We start from the raw sequence: 21,579 nt of genomic DNA on the forward strand, positions 1-21,579 counted from the left end.
ATAACAAATGCTTGTTTGTCGAAATTGTGTATGAGGGTTTGAAAAAATGTCCATTTGCCTGTAACTTGTACATTGAAATAAAACACAACATTTGTGGGTTGTGTCTTCATATAGAACAAGTGTTCAAGATTCCAAGTTTTGGCGGCAGGACTCAGGACTAGTCAAACTAGTTTAATACGGAGTATCTAAATAACATCCTTACTATTAGACTATATAGTCAATACAGGGCTAACATGTTCCTGCCGACATGTTTTGTAACAACACTATTAGAATATAGTCTATAGATTAGGACTTAGATTAGGGTGTAAGCCCCTCACTTTTGTACCTTTTTATCGACTAGACTACATGAACCCTAAAAGAACACTAAACCCACAAACGGGCCGGTCTTATACACACACTAATCTAACTCCTAATCTATAATCTAATACTTACCTATATGTTTTGTCAAACATTTCTTATTTACTGTTATGATTCAACTTGCCAGTTTCTAATGATTTTTTTTTTAAATAGTACTTTTAATCAAGATTGTTGCATAAATAGAAAAAACATATTTTTCACATAAATGGAAAAACCGAAGTTTGGAACTTGGGTTTTGCCAAATCCGAAGTTTCAAACTTCGGTTTTGCGTGAGGTGTCAGTAGAAAACCTAAACCGAAGTTTGGAACTTCGGTTTTGGTCAAATCCGAAGTTCCAAACTTCGGTTTTAGGTATGATGTATTTTAAACCCTAATTCACTTAATAACGCTTAGATTTGATAGTTATTTTACAGTTATATACGTTACTATTACATTAAAATCAATAATAACATTACAAACAATAAAATATTAATAGTAGTAACATGCAAATAGAAATTTTTTGAACAACACTTTTATTAATATCAAAAACACGGTTACATTTTTTTGAAAATAAAAATACATAATTAAAAACAACACATAGAAATTTAACACATGATTAAATTAAATGCAATGGAAGAGGTTGGTTTTTCACAATTGCTTCATTTTTGATTAAATTCCATTCATCTTCCTCGCAAAGATGCTCGAATTTTCCTTTAGCTTCATTCCAAAACATCACTCCCGAGTGTTCTACCGTAGTGTTTTCTTTGAGCCACTCAAACACCTTTGAAATTGTCATTTGACTAACATCCACATTTTGAAAGTACTTATATTTGTACCCATAGTAAAACTTGAATTGTGGTGAATAAGATCCATAAAACCGGAACTTTGTGTGGTTGGAAAAACTTCCTCAAACTGAATTTCAATTTGAGCCTCGTAACTTGGATCATTCTGAGAATAAAAATATATTGTTTCCAAAGTGTTATCGTCAGTAAGTTCACTTTCTCATTCATTTCCTTTGAAAAGAACCCACAAGTACATTTTTAACGTGTGTGATCTTTGACTCGCCCCTACATAATTATACATCATTTGGTTTAACTGCATTCAGTTAACCTTAGTGTTCAACACAAAACTCCTTCTAATTGTTATGTTATCACTAGTAAGCCAACCATTTTGGAATGAAATTTGGCCTCCCCAATGAAAATGAACCATAAATGGACGAATTATAGACATTTTTGTAATTGTTGATGTATGAAACTGATTTTGATTTGTTTGAATTGTGTTGTTGGTGATGTTTGTGTTTGAAACTGACTTTAATTGTGTTCTTCGTGATGTTTGTGTTCGAGTTGATGATAATTGTGATATAAATAAATGTAAAAAGATGATAAATCAGATTTTGACATGATAGGGTTGCAGGTTTCAGTCGTGAAGCAGACTGCAAAACCGAAGTTTGAAACTTCGGTTTTACTGTTTATCTGCAAAACCGAAGTTCCAAACTTCGGTTTAGGGTTTCCACTGACACAACAGGCAAAACCGAAGTTTGAAACTTCGGATATGGCAAAACCGAAGTTTCAAACTTCGGTTACCATTTCTGTAAAAAAAAAAAAAAAAACAGTTTTTCTATTTTTGCAACAATCTTGAATAAATTTACTATTTAAAAAAAAAAAAAAAATCAGTTTCTAATGGTTTTGTCTGAATTTTGATTATTTTTTAAACTATATTCTTCTACATTATCATATATATCAAACCACAAGGCTAATTTGCAAGCTTTTAAATAATATTGGTCGTTTTTTTAACTACCTAAATTGGTATACGACCTTCCACTTTGTGTGTGCTTTTACTGACTTGTTACTTACTTGTCCAATGCAGAAGATTTGAACCCCCCAAGTTCCATCAATTTTGAACTTTGTTTGGCTGACCTTTTGTCTTGTAGTCGATCATTTTATCACTGCATTTTTTTTTAAAGGCAATAGTTGACATCGAATATTCTCATTTACCACGCACACACGCGTTTTCGGACAAAAACCCGAACCATATTACAGGGATCCGAACCTTAAACCATCCCGAAGGGCAGGCGGATCGGACCTGGATCCTGAATATGGTCGGTAAAACCTCCCATGGGGCAACTCGGATTATCGGAATAAATTCCACGAATATTTTTAAGGAAAGGGGACTCGAACTCGAGACCTTTCCCCCCTCCCAACACCTAAGCATTGAGGTGAACCACTAAATCACAAGGGTATCACTGCATATTATGACACATAATTTTTTCATTGTATCTTTTTATCGTTTTATTTTCTGTTCCATTTTTTTAAACCTTAACTAGGCTTATCATTTCCATCCATAATTTTGTTTGAAAACTAAAGGATAAATCTGAGCCTTTAGATTAATATAATCAATGGCTAGGATTAATAACGCGGAACAATTACATGTGATTGGATATTACAATCACATTTTATTGTAATATCAAATTACATGTGATTGTACAGATCTCAAACAAAAATTAAGAATTAAAATGAATATTCCCCTATAATAATATATCTCTAAAAACATTGACAAAGTAATATTTCAAAAGTTCACACACAAAAGATGTTGGTGATTTTAGTGTCATCCAACGTACATTTTAATTAGTTGCGATTTACTTGAATGCAGGTGTTGACTAGCTGTACTTAACAACGGGTTCGGAGAGTGTGGAGTACACGCCCGTAAGAGTTGGCTACTAACTATCGCGCAAAATTGCGGGGGTCAAGGGGGCTGAGCCCCCTTGCGGGGTCCAAGGGGCAGCGCCCCTGGCTGGGGTCCCGCTATACGTTTTAATGAAAGGGTGTTATTTAACAGATTTTCCCGCCAAAAATGAAGGGACATACCCTTTCATTTTCTAAATGTTTTCTATAACAGTTTATGGACGTTTTGTTCATTCATTCGGCATTCATCAAATCAACAGAAAACACACACATATTCTCTAACAATTTGATCAGTGATTTCGTTGCCAAAAACGCTGATTGTGTTATTGTCTTATCCCTGTAAAGATTTCGTGCAACCAAGGCAATCGTAGGGTCGAAATACTTTATAGAGACAGTGATTACACGATTCAAGAACGAATCCGGCAGTCAATTCATACCCGATTTCTAACAAAAGACACTATGTTCCACCATTTTATTTTGGAGTGAAATGAAAGGAATCGTAAGCAAAATAAAAAGAATATTGTGTTCACTAGTTCTTAAAGGAAACAAAATGAAAGAATAGTTTTAGATCAATTTTCCTTTTGATATTTACTTTCAAATTGAAAAGATACCGTTTTTATTTCAATTTGTTTTCATTCATTCTATCAAATATTCAATCAAATACATTCATAAAAAGAGTCATAAAAAGAGAGTGAAAGAGAGGTTAGTTTTTCATTCTCTTTAACGACTATTAGACCACATATAACGCGGTGGCATCCGCCACCATGCCATCCACATGGCTCGACAAACGCCTCGACAAACGCCGGGAATGGGCGTTTGTGGGCGTTTCTTCGTCGGCGTATGTTTTCAAATCACGCAGAGGAGAGGGGCTTTTGCTAATGATGTGGGAGCTTTTGATTAGTTGGGTGATAATTTGGTTGGGTAATCTGTTGCTTTTGATTATTTAAAGAAAATAAAATGAAGTTGGAGAAATGGAGAGTAAATGAAAATGGAGATGAAGACCTGCAAAAAAATTGGTAAATGAAGAAGACGATCATGCTGATTAGGTTAAAGGGTATAACAACCCTCACATTTCCATTCTGAATTTACTAAATTGCCCTTAGGGTTTCATTGTCATATTCTGTGTATTAGCACTAGGGTTGATATCCGGATATAGTAAATGGAGTAATTAATACTAAAACTCTAATATTATTTAAAACCCTAACCCAATACATTAAATACTAAACTCTAATACCATTTAATATTAAATATTAAACTCAAACCCTAATAACTATTATTATTATTAATGTTATTGTTATGATCAAAATAAAATGTATAAATAATATATTTACAGTAAAAATATAATAAATGTATCAATTATATAAACTATGATATGTTTGGGAACAAATGAAGATAATTAAATCTATGGAACCAAAAAAATAAATAAAATGATATCTGTAATTAGTAAAAAAAATAAAAATAAATAAATACATACTAATTAATAAGTAATTCGGCTAAGGATATAAAAAATAGGATTAAATGAATAAAAATGAGGGAACTTGATCATTAAGCTAATAAATCCCAGTCTAATACAAATTCTAGTGCTTGATCACCAAGTAATCTTAGTGTGATTAGAAAACCCAACTCATCTATATAAGGCATCAAGTTTTTCCATGATCACACCACAAAAATCCTTGCATTTAGTCGACTATTTTTTTTGCAGTTTTCCCTCTCTTTCATTCGACTAAAACAACCCATCCAAGCCACAATCTGCATCGACTAATCACCACCAAAAACCAGCATCAATCGCCACTTCTGCCTGCTATTACAGCCCTTCTGTTCAGCCCTTTTCGCCACCAAAAACAGCCCATCATAAAACTTGTGTTGCTGCTATTCTTCTTGCTATATTCGCCTTCAAAACAGCCCAAGAATCAGACCCTTGCTGCTACGTTTTCTTCTGAATTGTTGCTGTTGTAGCTGCTGTTTTCTGTCGAACCAAAACAGTCCAAAAAGACTCCTGTTTGGGTCGTAAATTGCTCCTACTGGTTTCTGTTTTCTGTGCAGTCCACATTCCTCATTATTCTTGATCTTCACCTTCTAAAGGTATACCTAAAACCCTAGTTCAATCTTGCTTAAAATCCCTTAAGTTACTTTAAGTGTTATGTTAAGTATTATGTTAATAAGTATGAATCAAGTATGAATAAGATTAAAAGTATCATAAAAGATTATGTTGATTGTTAAATTAAAAGTAATAAGGTTAAGTATGATCATGAAGTATTAATAACTTGATAGGAATAAGGATGATGGTTAAAAAGATAAAAGAATATGTTTATGATTTTATGTGTTAAGGTTTAATGAATTAGTGTTGAATATGATTAAGTAATTGATTTGATCATGAAGCTAGTTAATAATAATAGTTGAAGATGAAGATTATGATCATGATTATTGTATATGAATATGAATTGATTAATAAGTTGTTAGGTTGTGATTAGGTTATGATAAAAGATTGAACACGAATTGGTTGTGATTATGAATAATGATTTATGTAAAGATAGAAGTTTAGGTTTAGTAGGAGTATGATATTATGTGATACTAATGCATGCATGTATGCATGCACACGTACGTATGTACATGTATATATTGTAAGTATATATGTGTGTATATATGCAAGTATATACATACATGTATATGTATGTGTATGTATGTATGTATGTATATGTACGTGTGTGTGTGTGTGTGTATGAGTGTGTATATGTGTCATGTATATATTATAAGAATTACAAAAGATGATAAGTAGTTATATATATATATATATATACAGGGGCACGATCCATGGATAAGCTTAAAAGGAGTACAAACGGGATAAGCAAAATAAAATTTTTTTTTTGAATTTTTTTTTATATTCATAAATCTGCATTAAAATGCACCTCTAATCAATTTTTTTCATAAAAAACAAGTTCAAAATCTTTCAAAAATCGATGATGAATGGTAAAATTAACCATTCATCGGGTTAATTTACATTCATCTTGTTTACGATGAATGATAAAATTAATCAATGCTAAAAAAACCCAGATGAATGGTTAAATTAACCATTCATCTGTTTTTTTTATCATTCATCATAAACAGATGAATGGTTAAATTAACCATTCATCTGCTTTTTTTTTGCATTGATTAATTTTATCATTCATCGCGAACAAAAAGAATGATAAATTAACCAGATGAATGGTTAATTTTACCATTCATCATCAATTTTTACCATTCATCATCGATGTTTACCATTCATCATCGATTTTCGAACGATTTTGTTAAAAAACTTTTTAAATTTTTTTCGTTTTCTTCTATTTGCATATTAAAGGATCGTTTTAAAAAAAAAAAAAAATTTGAAATTTTACTTATCCAGTTTGTACCCCATTTAGTGCTTATCCATGGATTGGTCCACTATATATATATATATATATATATATATATATATATATATATATGTATATATATATATATATATATATATATATACGTACCACCTTTATATACTAATGTATATGTAACACATACATGAATATATATATATATATATATATATATATATATATATATATATATATATATATATATATATATATATATATATATATATATATATATATATATATATATATATATATATATATATATATATATATATAGCTATAAACTTCTACTTAATTGTATGATAATAATAAAGACTATATGTATTTATCATGTTGGTAACTATATTTATGTAACACATACAAAGATTTTAATATGTATGTATATAAAACATGATAAGGTCTTATAAGGATGGTAAATTAATTATGAGATTATTAAAGTAATTAATAATACTATTATTATAACTTATACACTTATCTATATAGTAACACTTAATTACACTAAGTATATTATCACCTATATATATAATTAATAAGTACATTAATAACTTGTTATGTGAATACACCTATAACGTGAAGGTTATAATTAAAGATATCGTACAAAGACTACAAACATCACCGCTACTTGTGGCCTAGGGTGATCCTTGTTGCCTTATGGGAACTGCTTGTGGATTTCGAATGCCATGACTTAGATTCTGGTCAAGAATCCTGGGCACCCGGTAACAATAGACCATTCGAGTGACTTGCAAGATAGCAACGAAGTTTGGGCGAGATTGTACAACATCTTTGTTAAGAATTATAACCCGAACATTCTTAAACTAGAAGCTTACTATAAGTGGAAGCTTTCCATAAATAGTAGGTTTCCAAAAATAGAAACTTTTGAGAAATAGGAACTTTTCTCGAAAACCGTCACTGTTAATATAGTTTGCTATATTAATAAACAAACTTTATGTCTATTAGACATTAACTAATCAAAGGTTATATCTCTAGGTTGAGATCTCCGAACAAATACACCGTTCTTACATCTTGCGTGGAATTACTTACTTGCTACTAAGGTGAACTTCATAGCCCATTTTTACTATTTATTAACTGTTTTACAACTTTTGAGGTGAGACACATGCTTGCCTTTAAATGATTTACAATTTAGACACAAGTGCCTAAACTTTTCGATATGCAACTTCATGAGACTTTTGTTAACTTGTATTGATTATATCTTTACATGCAAATCCCCACCATAATATCGTTAATTGCTGGAATGAGTGACGTCTCTACCCATTGGCGTAATCGTCAAGGGGGTACATAATAATGATTGCCGACACCCGTATAGTGTCAGGGGTTAATGTTTAGTTCGATATTATAACTCATGGCATATTGAATATTTTGATATTTTGAACTAAATCTTGTGGTCTAAAACTTATTGTGATTGTTAAACCTATAATGTTCACTCAACCATTGCGTTGACATTTTAAGCATGTTTGTCTCAGGTGAAAATTAGCTTGTGTGCTGCCCTATGATGCTTAGTTAGCTGTTGCATTGGAGTCCACATATTTAGAACTTATCAATTGTTATTTACATATGAATTTCAATATGTAAAACATTATTACGTTTCCGCTGCGAATCAAATATTGTTTTGTTAAAACATCTCTTTTAGAGTCGTTCTCGTTTATACATACTTGTGTTGTGATATTGGTTATTCACATATGACCCCCGGTCCCACTTAGGGGGTGTGACAAAGGGTTTCTTACAATTTACAATTAACACCCCTTAAGTATGTAAATGTCTACAACAAGTTATTAGTATTTTAATTTTGACATTTTAAGTTTATTTAATAATATTCTTTTACTCATTTCATATTTATATTTATTTAATTTAATGATTAAATTTAACAAATATATAAAATAAAATCTAATTAAAAAAATCAAACAAAAAATCAAAAATAAAATGTCACGTCATTGTCATCCTTTGACAAGAGCCCTCACATTACAACTCCTCCTTTTCCCTGCCATGGTCCAGTCATTGACTTGCCCCAAAAAGTACACATTACTCACTCCACGTCACAATCACCATTATCTGTGGTCTTAGGGGTCAATGACGGAGTTTGAACTCTATGTCGGAATCCATTCACTCAATCATTTCACTAGTCGAACTATTACAGTACTGGCCCTGCTTTGGAAGAAACCCACGACGAATCCATACATGCATCGCATGTGGTAAAACCGCTCAAGTGAGATTCGAACGCTAGACGTCTGCAACTTCAAAGGTTCATATGAGCGGGTAACAACACGTGAAATTTTACAGAGCAACTAAGAGTCGATCCCCTAAAAAGTGAGGTTCGTAATTATTTATTTAGTTAAAAGATGAAAACTGACCGTTAGAGAAGCGGGAATACCAACAGGCCGTCAACAAAAGCTTTCAATCCCCTCTAAATTCACAGTGAATCAAAATAAATAATACCAAAAGATCCGGTTAGGGTTTTTTACATACACTCAAGGTATATTAAGGTTTTTTTTTTACCACAATTGTTGCTGCATTTTGGATTAACTGAACGCATTCCTTAATCCTTTCTCAAAATTGTGTTTGTTTGTTACAGCGATTCTGTAAAAATTTGAAAAATGCCAGGACATAATCGTCACGGAAATCGATCTGTTTCTGGTAAATCCGATGGTAAAATCAAACAAACAAACGCTGAGCGGAAAATGAAATCCAAGGTATGATTATATTATAACGAAAATCTGTATATATTTATCTATTGTTTACTCTACAAGTTAGGGTTTTTGGATAACTAACAACAGTTAACACGTTAATGTATCTTCTTTGGTAAATGATTTTACCTTTGGTGATTATTATCTGTTATGAATCACATATCTCTGTATCAATGATTTTTTTTTTTTTTGAACGGCGAATTTGCATCAGCGGATCATTTATTTCAACGACCCTCATCATTTGCACCCACATACGCTAGAAGGAAACTCCTACCTGGGTTGCTTGGCAACTAATCGCAGGAAATTGGAGAGAAAACCTTCCGCCCCCAGGAATTGAACCCGGGTTGCTTGGCAACTAATCGCGGGCCCTTCCACACTGAGGGTTGATACCGTTGCCAGTTAGGGTATTTGAATAAGTAATAGCAGAAAACACTTTTGAGTTAGTTTATTGTTTTAGTTATATTAATGTTGGTCAGTATCAGTATTATTATATGTTATGAGTTTTATGCGTTTGTCTATCATACTTATATATATTTTTACTTTCTTTCAGATTGTAACCGACGGATTACAATCTGTTCTGAAAAATGTTAAGTTGGATGATAATGATGAATGTAATTCTAAGAACTCAAATAAAAATGGGGGAAAGCCTTATGGGAAAGATGATGGTAATCGAGAATCAGGCGATAAAGATAACGGTTCAAACAAAATGCGATTTGATATCTGTCCAAAAAGGGATAATGTTAAACCAAAAGCTCCTTCACTTTTCTTGTACAAAGTAAGAGGAAATCAACCTAAACATAAAGGTAAAGGCAACGTTTATTTTAGGCCTGTAATGGTACTTATGAACAACTACATCTCTATTGAGGATCAGGTACTTGTTTTGCTTTCATTTGATTTGATTTTTTAGACAGTTACAAGTAGGTATTTTGTGTTTTACAGATTATTTAATGTTGATTATTTTGAATGTTTGTGTGCAGATTAGTATTGTGAAAACTTGCAGGGAGCTTGGTGTTAATAATGGAGGTTTTTACCAACCTTGTTATAGTGATGGAAGTAAGTTGAATTTGAAGATGATGTGTCTTGGTAAGAATTGGGATCCTGAGACTAAACTGTACAGTGAAACGAGGCCGGTCGATAATGCTGAATCTCATCCGATTCCTGAAGTTTTTCATGATATGGTGATAAAAGCATTACAAGACTCGAATGCCTATATTATGAATCAAGTACCAGAAGCTAATGTAGGAGCACTCAATCCCTTAATGGTACCTGATATTTGCATTGTCAATTTTTATTCAGAAAGTGGCAAGCTTGGTTTCCATCAGGTTTGATTTTATACTACACTACATAAATAATGATATTAGTGTAGTAACATTTTAAGTTTAGGTGGCTTTTTTTTTCTTTTCCAACTGGTATGTGTATTACATGTAGTGTTTACATTGCATTTTTTTAGTGTAGTAAGTTGATCTGATTATTTGGATATAGTTTTATGTGGGTGAATAGTTAGTCAGAGTAGCTCCGGTATAATGTACTAATGGAATATGTGTATCTGACTCTGTTCGGTCATATACATGTAAATCTGAGTAATCTGAGTAATTCAAACGCCTTCAAATATCTGTGATCTGATTACTAAAACTTTGAATCAGTATAATTTCATCTAAACACCATCATTTGGAATGTGTTTTGGTACTATGATTATTCTGTATCAATTTAAAATTTCTAAAAGGCACTTTTAATTGTTAAATAGTGTTCGTTTTCACTTCAGAAAATCACCGCTTTTGCTAACAAAATTTGTACCCTTTTGAACTGACTACTGATTTGTTTTATATATTATTCTTACTAGATGACTGAAGTACTCAAAATAATTAAATGTGCAATATATTCATATAGTTTTATTGCTTCTTCAGGATGAAGATGAGAGTGAAATGAGCCTGAAGAAAGGATTACCCGTTGTCTCATTCTCAATAGGTGACTCTGCTGAATTTTTATATGGCGAAACTTGGAATCCTGACGACGCTGAAAAAGTGATTTTAGAATCAGGAGATGTTTTGATATTCGGTGGGAAATCAAGGCATATATTTCATGGTGTCTCTTATATTCTTCCTGATACTGCTCAAACATCGTTGATAGAATCAACAGATATGCGTCCAGGTCGTTTGAATCTCACCTTTAGAAAATATTGACCAACTCATGGCCTGTTTTTGTAATCCGAGAACAGATGAAACTTGTGATCAGTAGATTTTGATTATCTTTTTATGCTGAAGGTATTGTATGCCACTGTTATTAGTGATATGCATATGTTTGCGTTTTACTCTTGTCGTATTACTATTAGTTTTTGAAGTGTTTAACAGATTGTGATGTTTAATCGGCTTTATAGTTGTATCATAATTTTTTGAATATAGGGAGGTGATAAATCCAACATTTATTTTGATAAACCCACCATCAATATGTATTATTTTTACAAACCGTACAATTCTATAATACACATTCTTGGTGAATCTATCAAAATTGAAATTGGATTTATCAACTCCCATATGATAATTAATAGGAAAATCATCTATGGTGTTAACAAGAATGCAAGTTTGAGAGAAATTAAAATCTAATTACAAAGCTATAACATCTCAATAAATTAAATAATTAACATAGCTTAAAATTGTTGTGACCAACAATTACATAAAACCAAAGCAATAGATCTGGACATTAGAGCTATGTATGTAATTTTTAATAGCAATATTGTTGGACGGTGGTATTATTACCACATGTTTTGTGTGGCTGCACATTGAAATCAAGGAAGTCAAATACACTATTCTTTTGGAGGCCACCTACAATTTTAGTTTGACCACATGATTGATATGGTTTATTTTCATACGTAGGTGTAAAATGAATGGGGGTAGGTTGGTGACTTCATGGTTGCATGCATGCCATTCCTTCAACTATAAAAGGATGTCATGCAATGCATTTAGAGATCATTCCATTCTTCACATATCTCATCCCAAATATTACATACTTGGAAGAGTTCACTAATAACTCTTGTAAAAGTATTAAGAGAAAGAGTTAATTACTCTTGTTCTTGTGAGAAACATTATAGAGTGAGGGAAGTGTAATAATCTAGTGAGTGGTCCAAATACTTCATTAGTATTTTCGGAGCCTAGATTAGAGTGATACATTGTAACCTCGGGTTTGCCATATTTGCTAGTAAAATTCATCTCTGCTTCCGCCCGTGGACTAGGCCTCACGCCGAACCACGTAAATCCTTGTGTCTTTATTTATTGCTTAATTGTTCTATTAATTTCTCGGGTCTTGAAAGTGCGTTAAATCACAACAAACTGGTATCAGAGCGTAGCTGTGATTAAATATTCAAGAAAACAATAATAAGGTCCGACGTAGAGAAATTTAATGGCCAAAACGATTTTGATCTTTGGCGAATGAAGATGCTGGCTCTACTGAGCCAACAAGGTTATTTGTTAGCTTTGAAAGGGAGAGAACATCTACCCGAAAAGTTGACAGATGAAGGGAAGGATGAACTTCTGGAAAAGGCACACGGCATGATTATTCTAAATCTTGCCGATTGTGTGCTTAGAGGCAGAAACTACACCGGCTGGACTTTGGAAACAGCTAGAATCTCTATATATGACTAAGAGTCTCATGAACCGGTTGTATATGAAACAACGGTTATATACTCTTCGGATGAAAGAAGGTTCATTAAATGATCACATCGATGAGTTCAATAAAATTATTTTGGACTTGAATAATATTGGTGTGAAAATTGACGATGAAGATCAATCATTAATTTTCTTATGTTCCTTGCCAAAATCATACGAGCATTTGGTTACAACTCTACTATATAGTAAAGATACTATTTCCATGGAGGATGTCAAATCTACCTTGAAATCTGTTGAGTTAAGGAAGAAATCCTCGACGGATTATGTAGAAGAAAGTGCAGATGGTTTGGTGGCAAGAGGAAGACGTAACGATAGAGCATCGGGTAGTAACAACAAAGGTCGTTCTAGATCAAAAACAAGATCTAGAAAGATCAAGTGCTATAATTGTCACATGGAGGGTCACATGCGTAGAGACTGTCCAGACTTGAAAGGAAAAAGAGATAGTTGGAATGCAAGGGGAGCCGATAAAATTGCCGAGGTTGCAGAATCTGATTCTGATGGGGCAAATGTTCTCAGTGTTACCGATGGCCGCTCGGTTGACGAGTGGATTCTTGACTCGGGTTGTTCTTATCACATATGTCCTATTAGGGATTGGTTTACCACCTATCGAGAACTAAATGGTGGTAAAGTCCTTATGGGAAATGATGTAGCTTGTAAGGTTGTTGGCATAGGAACGATCCAAATCAAGATGTATGATGGCACGGTGAGGACGTTGACAGATGTCAGGCATGTTTCAGAATTGAAGAAGAATCTTATTTCCTTGGGTACGCTGGACTCCATCGGTTGCGAGTATCGAGCTCGAGGTGGAGTATTAAAAGTTTCAAGAGGTGCACTTATCGTGATGAAAGTGAAAGGTTTAATGGCATTTACCTGTTAAAGGGTAGTACTGTTACTGGTGCGGTTGGAGTTTCTTCATCAGCTAAAGATGTAGATACCACAAAGTTATGGCACATGCGCCTTGGGCACATGAGCGAGAGAGGAATGATGGAGCTTAGTAAACGAGGTTTGTTGTGCGGGCAGAATATCGAAAGATTGGAATTCTGCGAACACTGTGTATTCGGAAAACAAAGCCGAATAAAGTTTGGCACAGCCGTTCATAGGACGAAAGGTACTTTGGATTATATCCATTCAGACCTTTGGGGTCCATCTCCTGTTCCTTCAAAAGGTGGTGCGAGATACATGTTAACCTTTATTGATGACTATTTGAGAAGAGTATGGATTTATATCCTTAAACGTAAGGATGAAGTCTTTGTCAATTTCAAGCAATGGAAGATGATGATAGAGAAGCAGACTGGAAAGTTCATTAAGCGCTTGAGAACTGACAATGGACTGGAATTCTGCAAAGGTGAATTCAATGAGTTCTGCAAGAACGAAGGCATTGTGAGACACCACACAGTGCGGTTTACACCACAACAGAATGACGTTGCAGAACGGATAAATAGAACGCTCCTTGAGCGAGCGAGGTGTATGCTCTCAAATGCAAAATTACCAAATATATTTTGGGCTGAAGCTGTCAACACAGCTTGTTATTTGGTAAATCGGTCTCCATCAACTGCAATTGATTGTCAAACTCCTTTGGAGAAATGGTCAGGTTCCCCTGCAAGTTACAGTGATTTGAAGATATTTGGTTGTCCTGCTTATGCTCATGTGAAAGATGGTAAACTTGAGCTGAGGGCCAAAAGATGCATATTTCTAGGGTATGCAGATGGGGTGAAGGGTTATAGATTGTGGTGCCCTGATGGTAAATCATCCCGATTTCTTATCAGCAGGGATGTGACATTTGATGAGTCTGCTATGTTGAAAAATATAAAGGAGGAACAAGTAGTTGCTGAAAAAGATCGCGAAGTTGAAGAGCAGGTGGAGCAAGAAATAGAAGTTCCACAAGGAGTAGTACAAGATACTCATGTCGAGCCCGTTGTAGAAGACGTACATGACTCTGGTGTTGATCAAATGACACCAGAAGATCAGTCAGATGAGCAACATGATCTACAGAATTATAATCTAGTAAGAGATAGAGAACGACGAGCAATAAAACCACCACAACGGTTCGGGCATGCAGATTTGGTAGCTTATGCCCTGAGTATGGCAGAAGATATAGAGGTCTATGAAAGGACCCGTTCATATATATTATAAACGATTCAAAATAGTTGATTACATCGCGAGGTATTTGACCTCTATATGATACATTTTACAAACATTGCATTCATTTTTAAAAGACAAACTTTCTTTACAACAAAAGTTGACGGCATGCACACCATTTGATAATACATCCAACTATAATTGACATAATAATAATCTTGATGAACTCAATGACTCGAATGCAACGTCTTTAAAATATGCCATGAATGACTCCAAGTAATATCCTTAAAATGAGCTAATGCACAGCGGAAGATTTCTTTAATACCTGAGAATAAACATGCTTTAAAGTGTCAACCAAAAGGTTGGTGAGTTCATAGGTTTATCATAACAATCATTTCAATATATTAATAGACCACAAGATTTTCGTTTATAAATATATGTACACTCGCAAGTGTATAAAAGTATTCTATAAGTTGTAGGCACTCGCTAACAAACCTTAACGTTCATGTTTTACCCTCTGAAAGTACACCGAATCAGGTGTGTTATATAAACCTCGAAGTACTAAAGCATCCCATAGTCAGGATGGGGTTTGTCAGGCCCAATAGATCTATCTTTAGGATTCGCGCCTACCAGTCATACACCAGTAGTTATAGTTACCAAGCTAAGGGGATATTTCTGGTTTAAACCCACGTAGAATTAGTTTTAGTACTTGTGCCTATTTCGTAAAACAGTTATAAAATATGCATGTATTCTCAGCCCAAAAATATATAATGCAAAAGCATTTAAAAAGGGAGCTATGAAAACTCACCATACTGTATTTCGTAGTAAAAATACATATAACGTCATTTAACAAGTGCAAGGTTGGCCTCGGATTCACGAACCTATATTAATTATATATATTTATATGTTGGTCAATATTTGTCTAACAATTTTTGGTCAAGTCATAGTGTACCACAATCCTAATGCTCGAGACTAATATGCAAAAGTCAACAAAAGTCAACTTGACCCAAAATGACTTCTAAAATTTATATGTGTTTATTATATAACTTAACTATAGTCGTTTTATATATTTAAATATATTTATTAGATTTTATAATAATAAAAGTCATTTATTAATAAAAATTTATATTAACGTTTATATATAATATATACTTTTATATATCTTAAGTAGTAAAATTTATAAAGTTCACTTAATATCGTAAAACTATAGTGGTAAGTATTATTAATGTAATTATATTACGCGTGGTGAAAAATATCTTTGTATCCCCTATTTATTTGATAAAATAATATTGATCATAATAATAATAAGTAAAAGTTGTATTATTTTGTAATAATAATTATTATTATTCTATAACAATATTTATATTTACTAAAAATGGTATTATGATAAAATGATAATACTAACATAATAGTAATAATGATATTTTATAATAACAATGATATTTCTATTAAAATAATAACGACGATAGTAATAATAATCATTTTAACAATAATACTAAAATTCAGTTGACTATAACTTCTAATCCGTTCATCGAAACCATTCGATATCTAAATGAAAAGTTCTTAATTTTTCGCTAGCTTTCAAATGACATGCATATCATATACCCTATCTCAGTAGCATATGTATCTAATTCAGGATTCAACAAACCTATCTAAGGACAATATCGAATGTACAAGCATGCATAATCCTATATACTCGAGCACTAGTCAGGAATACACTATTGATATATAAAAGTTAAGTTATGAGTGCTCACATATCAATATTGAGATTCAATATTGCAGGAAAGTACGTAGACGCAACGGAGATGATAAACACTAGATTGACCTCACGAGCATACCCATGAACCATACCCATCACCTCCATAGCTATAACCCATAATTTCCTTAGCTTCGACACATTCAAAAAACTATTTTGAAATCACTCGGACATCACTCCGTCGTAATATTTTATGTATACTAATAATATCTTGAAATAATACAGAGCAAATATATATATATATATATATATATATATATATATATATATATATATATATATATATATATATATATGTAAATCGATTGAGAAAGTTTAGAGAAATATATTTTCAATTTTCTATGAAATAATGAAATCTATTGAATTCTATTTATAATAGATTTTTGAATTATTAAAGTGAATTATTAAAGTATGAATTATTAAAGTGAATTATTAAAGTATGAATTATTAAAGTGAATTATTAAAGTATGAATTATTAAAGTATGAATTATTAAAGTGAATTATTAAAGTATGAATTATTAAAGTATGAATTATTAAAGTATGAATTATTAAAGTGAATTATTAAAGTATGAATTATTAAAGTGAATTATTAAAGTGAATTATTAAAGTTAAAGTAAAGTAAAAGTAAAGTAAAGGTAAAGTTAAAGTATAGTAAAAGTATAAAAACTATGTATGTATAATACGCATATAAATATATATAATATTAATTTAAATCGTTATATATATTTAATGAAATAAAATATAAATATCGTTATATTTATTATACTGGTTAAGTAATGAGTTGTCAAAAGTGATTCTAGATATTTATAAAAGTTATATACGTTTTAATAATAAAGTTCTTTTTAAACTGAAAATGTTTTTGTACGTTTGAAAATAGATTAATAGAATATTATGGAAACCAATTTTCCACTAGCTTTTGTCTAACTTTTGTAAATGACACTTTTTATTTTTATTTATAAATAGCTTTACAAATTATTCTGAATATCGTTAAGAGGAATAGATTTTCTCAAATCATAGTGGACCTCTCAACAGAGACTTGTAATCATAATTCAATGTTTCTGATAATTCAATCATTTAATATATTTTTTTTTAATTTCGTCGATAATCATATTGAAACAAATACGTTCATATAAAGTATTATACGTTTAAATACTTTGTTGACATTTTCAATTTATAACATATACACATATACATACATATTCATATATGTTCATTTAATGGTTCGTGAATCATTGGAATTTGGTCGAGGTTTAAATGAATGTATAAACATAGTTTAAAATGCTTGAGGTTTAACTTAACAAACATTGCTTATCGTGTCAGAATAATATAAAGATAAAGTTTAAATTTAGTCGGAAATTTCCGGGTCGTCACAGTACCTACCCGTTAAAGAAATTTCGTCCCCGAAATTTGATAGAGGTCGTTATGGCTAACAATGAGAATGTTATTATGACGTAACGATTATGAAGTTTTATCATGTCTAAGAAGTATGGATAAAATAATTCGATTACTCGAAGCGTATGAGGGAAGTTATCGTAAATGAAGGAAATAAGATTATAATGATTCGTCATATCTTTTGACATCATCACAATTGATCTCCGAATTTAAAGAAAATCTTTGTAATCTATGTTGGAGTTGATGCTTCGGTGATTAAGGAGATTATGATTCTCTTCGAATTAATACGATAATCCATCTTGATTTCTCTATCGGGTATTTCATTATAAATCCACCTCCTTCGTTTTCTTACAACTCACACCTTCTATTCTCTCTCCCTCAACTCATATTTTAAAGTATTTGTCAATATGCTTCATCCAGTACTGATTTTCGATATACTCCTCACTTTCATATCTGTCGTTCTTCTTTTTCATCTGCCTCCGGAAGAATCTATTTACTTCTACTATACTCTCAGTTTTATAGTGTTTTTAGTTCTTCCATGTCTTTATATTGCTATATGCATCGATATATACGGTTTATAATTTTTGGGTGGTTGTTGGGTTTTATATCTTCCCTTATATTTCAAAGCCCCTGCTTTTGTCTTCTATAATCATTGACATCCACAGTTAATGCTCCCTTCTATTTGCTACGATTTATACTCCAATTTCTATTTTGGAGTTTTGTCCTTTCGTTTCTTCTTCTTGCGATTAAGCAACGTTTGTAATGGTCCAGTATTCGCAAATATGAATTTCAGAATGAACATAGTTAATGTTCTAAGAAGGAAATGGTAATGGCACGATCTTGATTATTAATTTACCAGAATACCCTGAAAAGACCGAATCATCAAGAAAATATATTCTTGATATTTTTAGAGATTAAATAGAATACAAGAGTCGTGTAACATGGAACATGATGACGGCATGGTCTTTGAATCGTCATGTCCCATTAGAAACTCAGCATGACTTACTGTAATATAATCACGTTGATCAAGTGTCATTATATTATACTAACTCATGCTTCAGTTCCCAACACTACTTCAAAACATTCATAATTTAAACTCGAAAGTTTATAGAATATAGAAACTAATAGTTTCTTATATGATGTAACACTGATAGCGCAAAGAGATAAATGACTTCAGATAAAGAGTAAGGTATTCATTAATGACTTTAGCAGGCACTGAATCATTTAGATTCTTTGAAGGCAGATTTAGTCTTTGTGATTTGTCCACAGCCTCCTTCATAGTCTGTTCAATCCGTTTTCCAGTTCCAAACCTTCTCTTTTTCTCAGCTTTACCACCTTACTATTCTTTGTCATCAAACTTTTTTACTGTTAAGATCGTTTACAGTTTTTGATGCTTCGTCAGCATTTCAAGAACTAGTTTGCAGTTCAAAATATTTTTCAGAACTTCACATTCAAAGTATGTAAGTCCAGGAGATAGATGTTTTACGTACACATATAACTGTTGGCGTAGACATGCTGCGAGATTTCAAAATACTGGTTACTGTTTTCCGATGATTCGTATGACAATTCTCGTTACAAGATGCGAATGAGTAAATGATGTGATTTTAATAAATATAATGATTTTTCGAAAAGTCAAAGATAATTGAAGTTGTTGGTAAGTTTATTGCTAAGGTGGCGAGATATGAAAGGTCCCCAGTAATGATGACGAAAGAGCAACGTATCTATCGAGGTTATAATAAGACTAGTCAGACTGAAAAGTCGAAGTTGACTTGCTGGAGCTGTGACAAATCTGTCTACTTTGAAAAGGAATTGAAAAGTCATTTTAGCTAATAAATGCCAAAGGGTCTGACACGGATACACGTCGAACTATGACTTTGGCTTCGAGAGCTTTTTAGGTACATAAATGTGGGTAATATGTGGTTGGATCATCATCTCGATTGTTCATTGTTTGAAGTGTCTTCGAAAACTTCGGAGAGTTTGAACACAGTTTGTAATCGTTAATATACATATGATGTTCTAACACAGTTTTGAAGCCAAAGTATAGCTTTGAAAGATGTAGGAATCTAAGAGTGATGTCTTCTGTTAAATCATGACTTGGATTTTGATTTGTCAAAATCAGAATGCGTAATCAAATTTGGGTGAGAATGGTTGTTTTGGTTACTATACAAGAACGTATATTGTTGTGAGATTTTGGGAGTATAGTTGATGATTTGCTTAATCAGATTCGAAAAATGTAACATATTAATTTTGAATTTATATATCTCTCGGGTATTACCTACCCGTTAAAATTTTTTCACAATTAATATTTTGTACAACAGAATATTATTACAGTCTTTATGAAAATATATATGTGCATATTTTCTTCAGATGTAACATAGATTTAATGAGTTAATATTAAATTAAACTCATTTGATTTACGGTTGAAACTAGAACTGAATAATCCCTAAAGACTTTAGAAATTACATAACTTTTACGGAGTATTTATTCAATAAAATTGAAATTATGAATTAATACTTCGTTATTTGTTGGTGTTTGTAACCCTTGCACCATATTCTCTAAAGCCACTACTCGAGCGCGAAGCTCGTTGACTTCTTCTATTACACCGGGGTGATTGTCGGTTCGGACGAATGGATAAATAAAATCTAGAATTTAATGTAGTATATAATCGTGACGAGATACTCTGGAAATGAGAGAGAAAATGGTGTTTCGGACCGGTTCGCCGGTAAGTGCTTCAGGTTCATCGCCAAGAGGGCAATGTGGTGGATGGAAGGGATCACCTTCTTCTTGTCTCCAATTATTGAGGAGGCTACGAACCTATCCCCAATTCATCTAGAATAGATGATGGCTAATTGGTTGATCCATTCCGGTCACACTGCTTTCGGAGCTTGAGTGGGATTTCATATCGGAATTCGAGGGACTTGAACTAATGACGAATTCCATTTCGTTCGATTGAATAAAGGATTTTTCGATATGAAATGATTTTTCGGCTATCGGGTGGTATTCTAATTACATAGAATATCTATATATATAGCGCAAAAGATTTCATAGATTACGGAGGAATTTACGTGATATGTCAGGCAAAGTTTACAGTAACAGATACGCTAAGATATAGATTAGCAGATATGCTAAGATATGTATTTTGTCTATACACTATTTATGCAATCAATGCAGTAAGACGTGTCTAGACTAAGAATGATAAGCAGGCAATTCCGACAAAAATGATAAGCAAAACTTTTGACATGCAGACACGGTCGAAGTCCAGGCTCACTAATGCATCCTAACGACTATCAGTTAGACACACTAATGCAGACCTGGTTCGCTAAGACAACCACTCTGATACCAACTGAAAGGACCCGTTCATATATATTATAAACGATTCACAATAGTTGATTACATCGCGAGGTATTTGACCTCTATATGATACATTTTACAAACATTGCATTCGTTTTTAAAAGACAAACTTTCTTTACAACGAAAGTTGACGGCATGCACACCATTTGATAATACATCCAACTATAATTGACATAATAATAATCTTGATGAACTCAATGACTCGAATGCAACGTCTTTCAAAATATGCCATGAATGACTC

The 21,579-nt window shown here is 32.4% G+C and overlaps 1 protein-coding gene across 1 annotated transcript; it reads left to right on the forward strand.

Annotated features, from left to right (window-relative positions):
* The first annotated feature begins 9,011 nt into the window (after nucleotides 1-9,011).
* On the forward strand, nucleotides 9,012-11,281 carry LOC139842167 (DNA N(6)-methyladenine demethylase ALKBH1D-like). The gene is made up of 4 exons (XM_071832338.1): nucleotides 9,012-9,107; nucleotides 9,652-9,972; nucleotides 10,079-10,423; nucleotides 11,006-11,281. Exons 1-4 carry the CDS (start codon nucleotides 9,012-9,014, stop codon nucleotides 11,279-11,281), a joined length of 1,038 nt encoding a protein of 345 aa, XP_071688439.1.
* Nucleotides 11,282-21,579: the final 10,298 nt, after the last annotated feature.

The sequence above is a fragment of the Rutidosis leptorrhynchoides genome, chromosome 4, assembly GCF_046630445.1.
Source record: "Rutidosis leptorrhynchoides isolate AG116_Rl617_1_P2 chromosome 4, CSIRO_AGI_Rlap_v1, whole genome shotgun sequence".
Classification (NCBI taxonomy): Eukaryota; Viridiplantae; Streptophyta; class Magnoliopsida; order Asterales; family Asteraceae; genus Rutidosis; species Rutidosis leptorrhynchoides.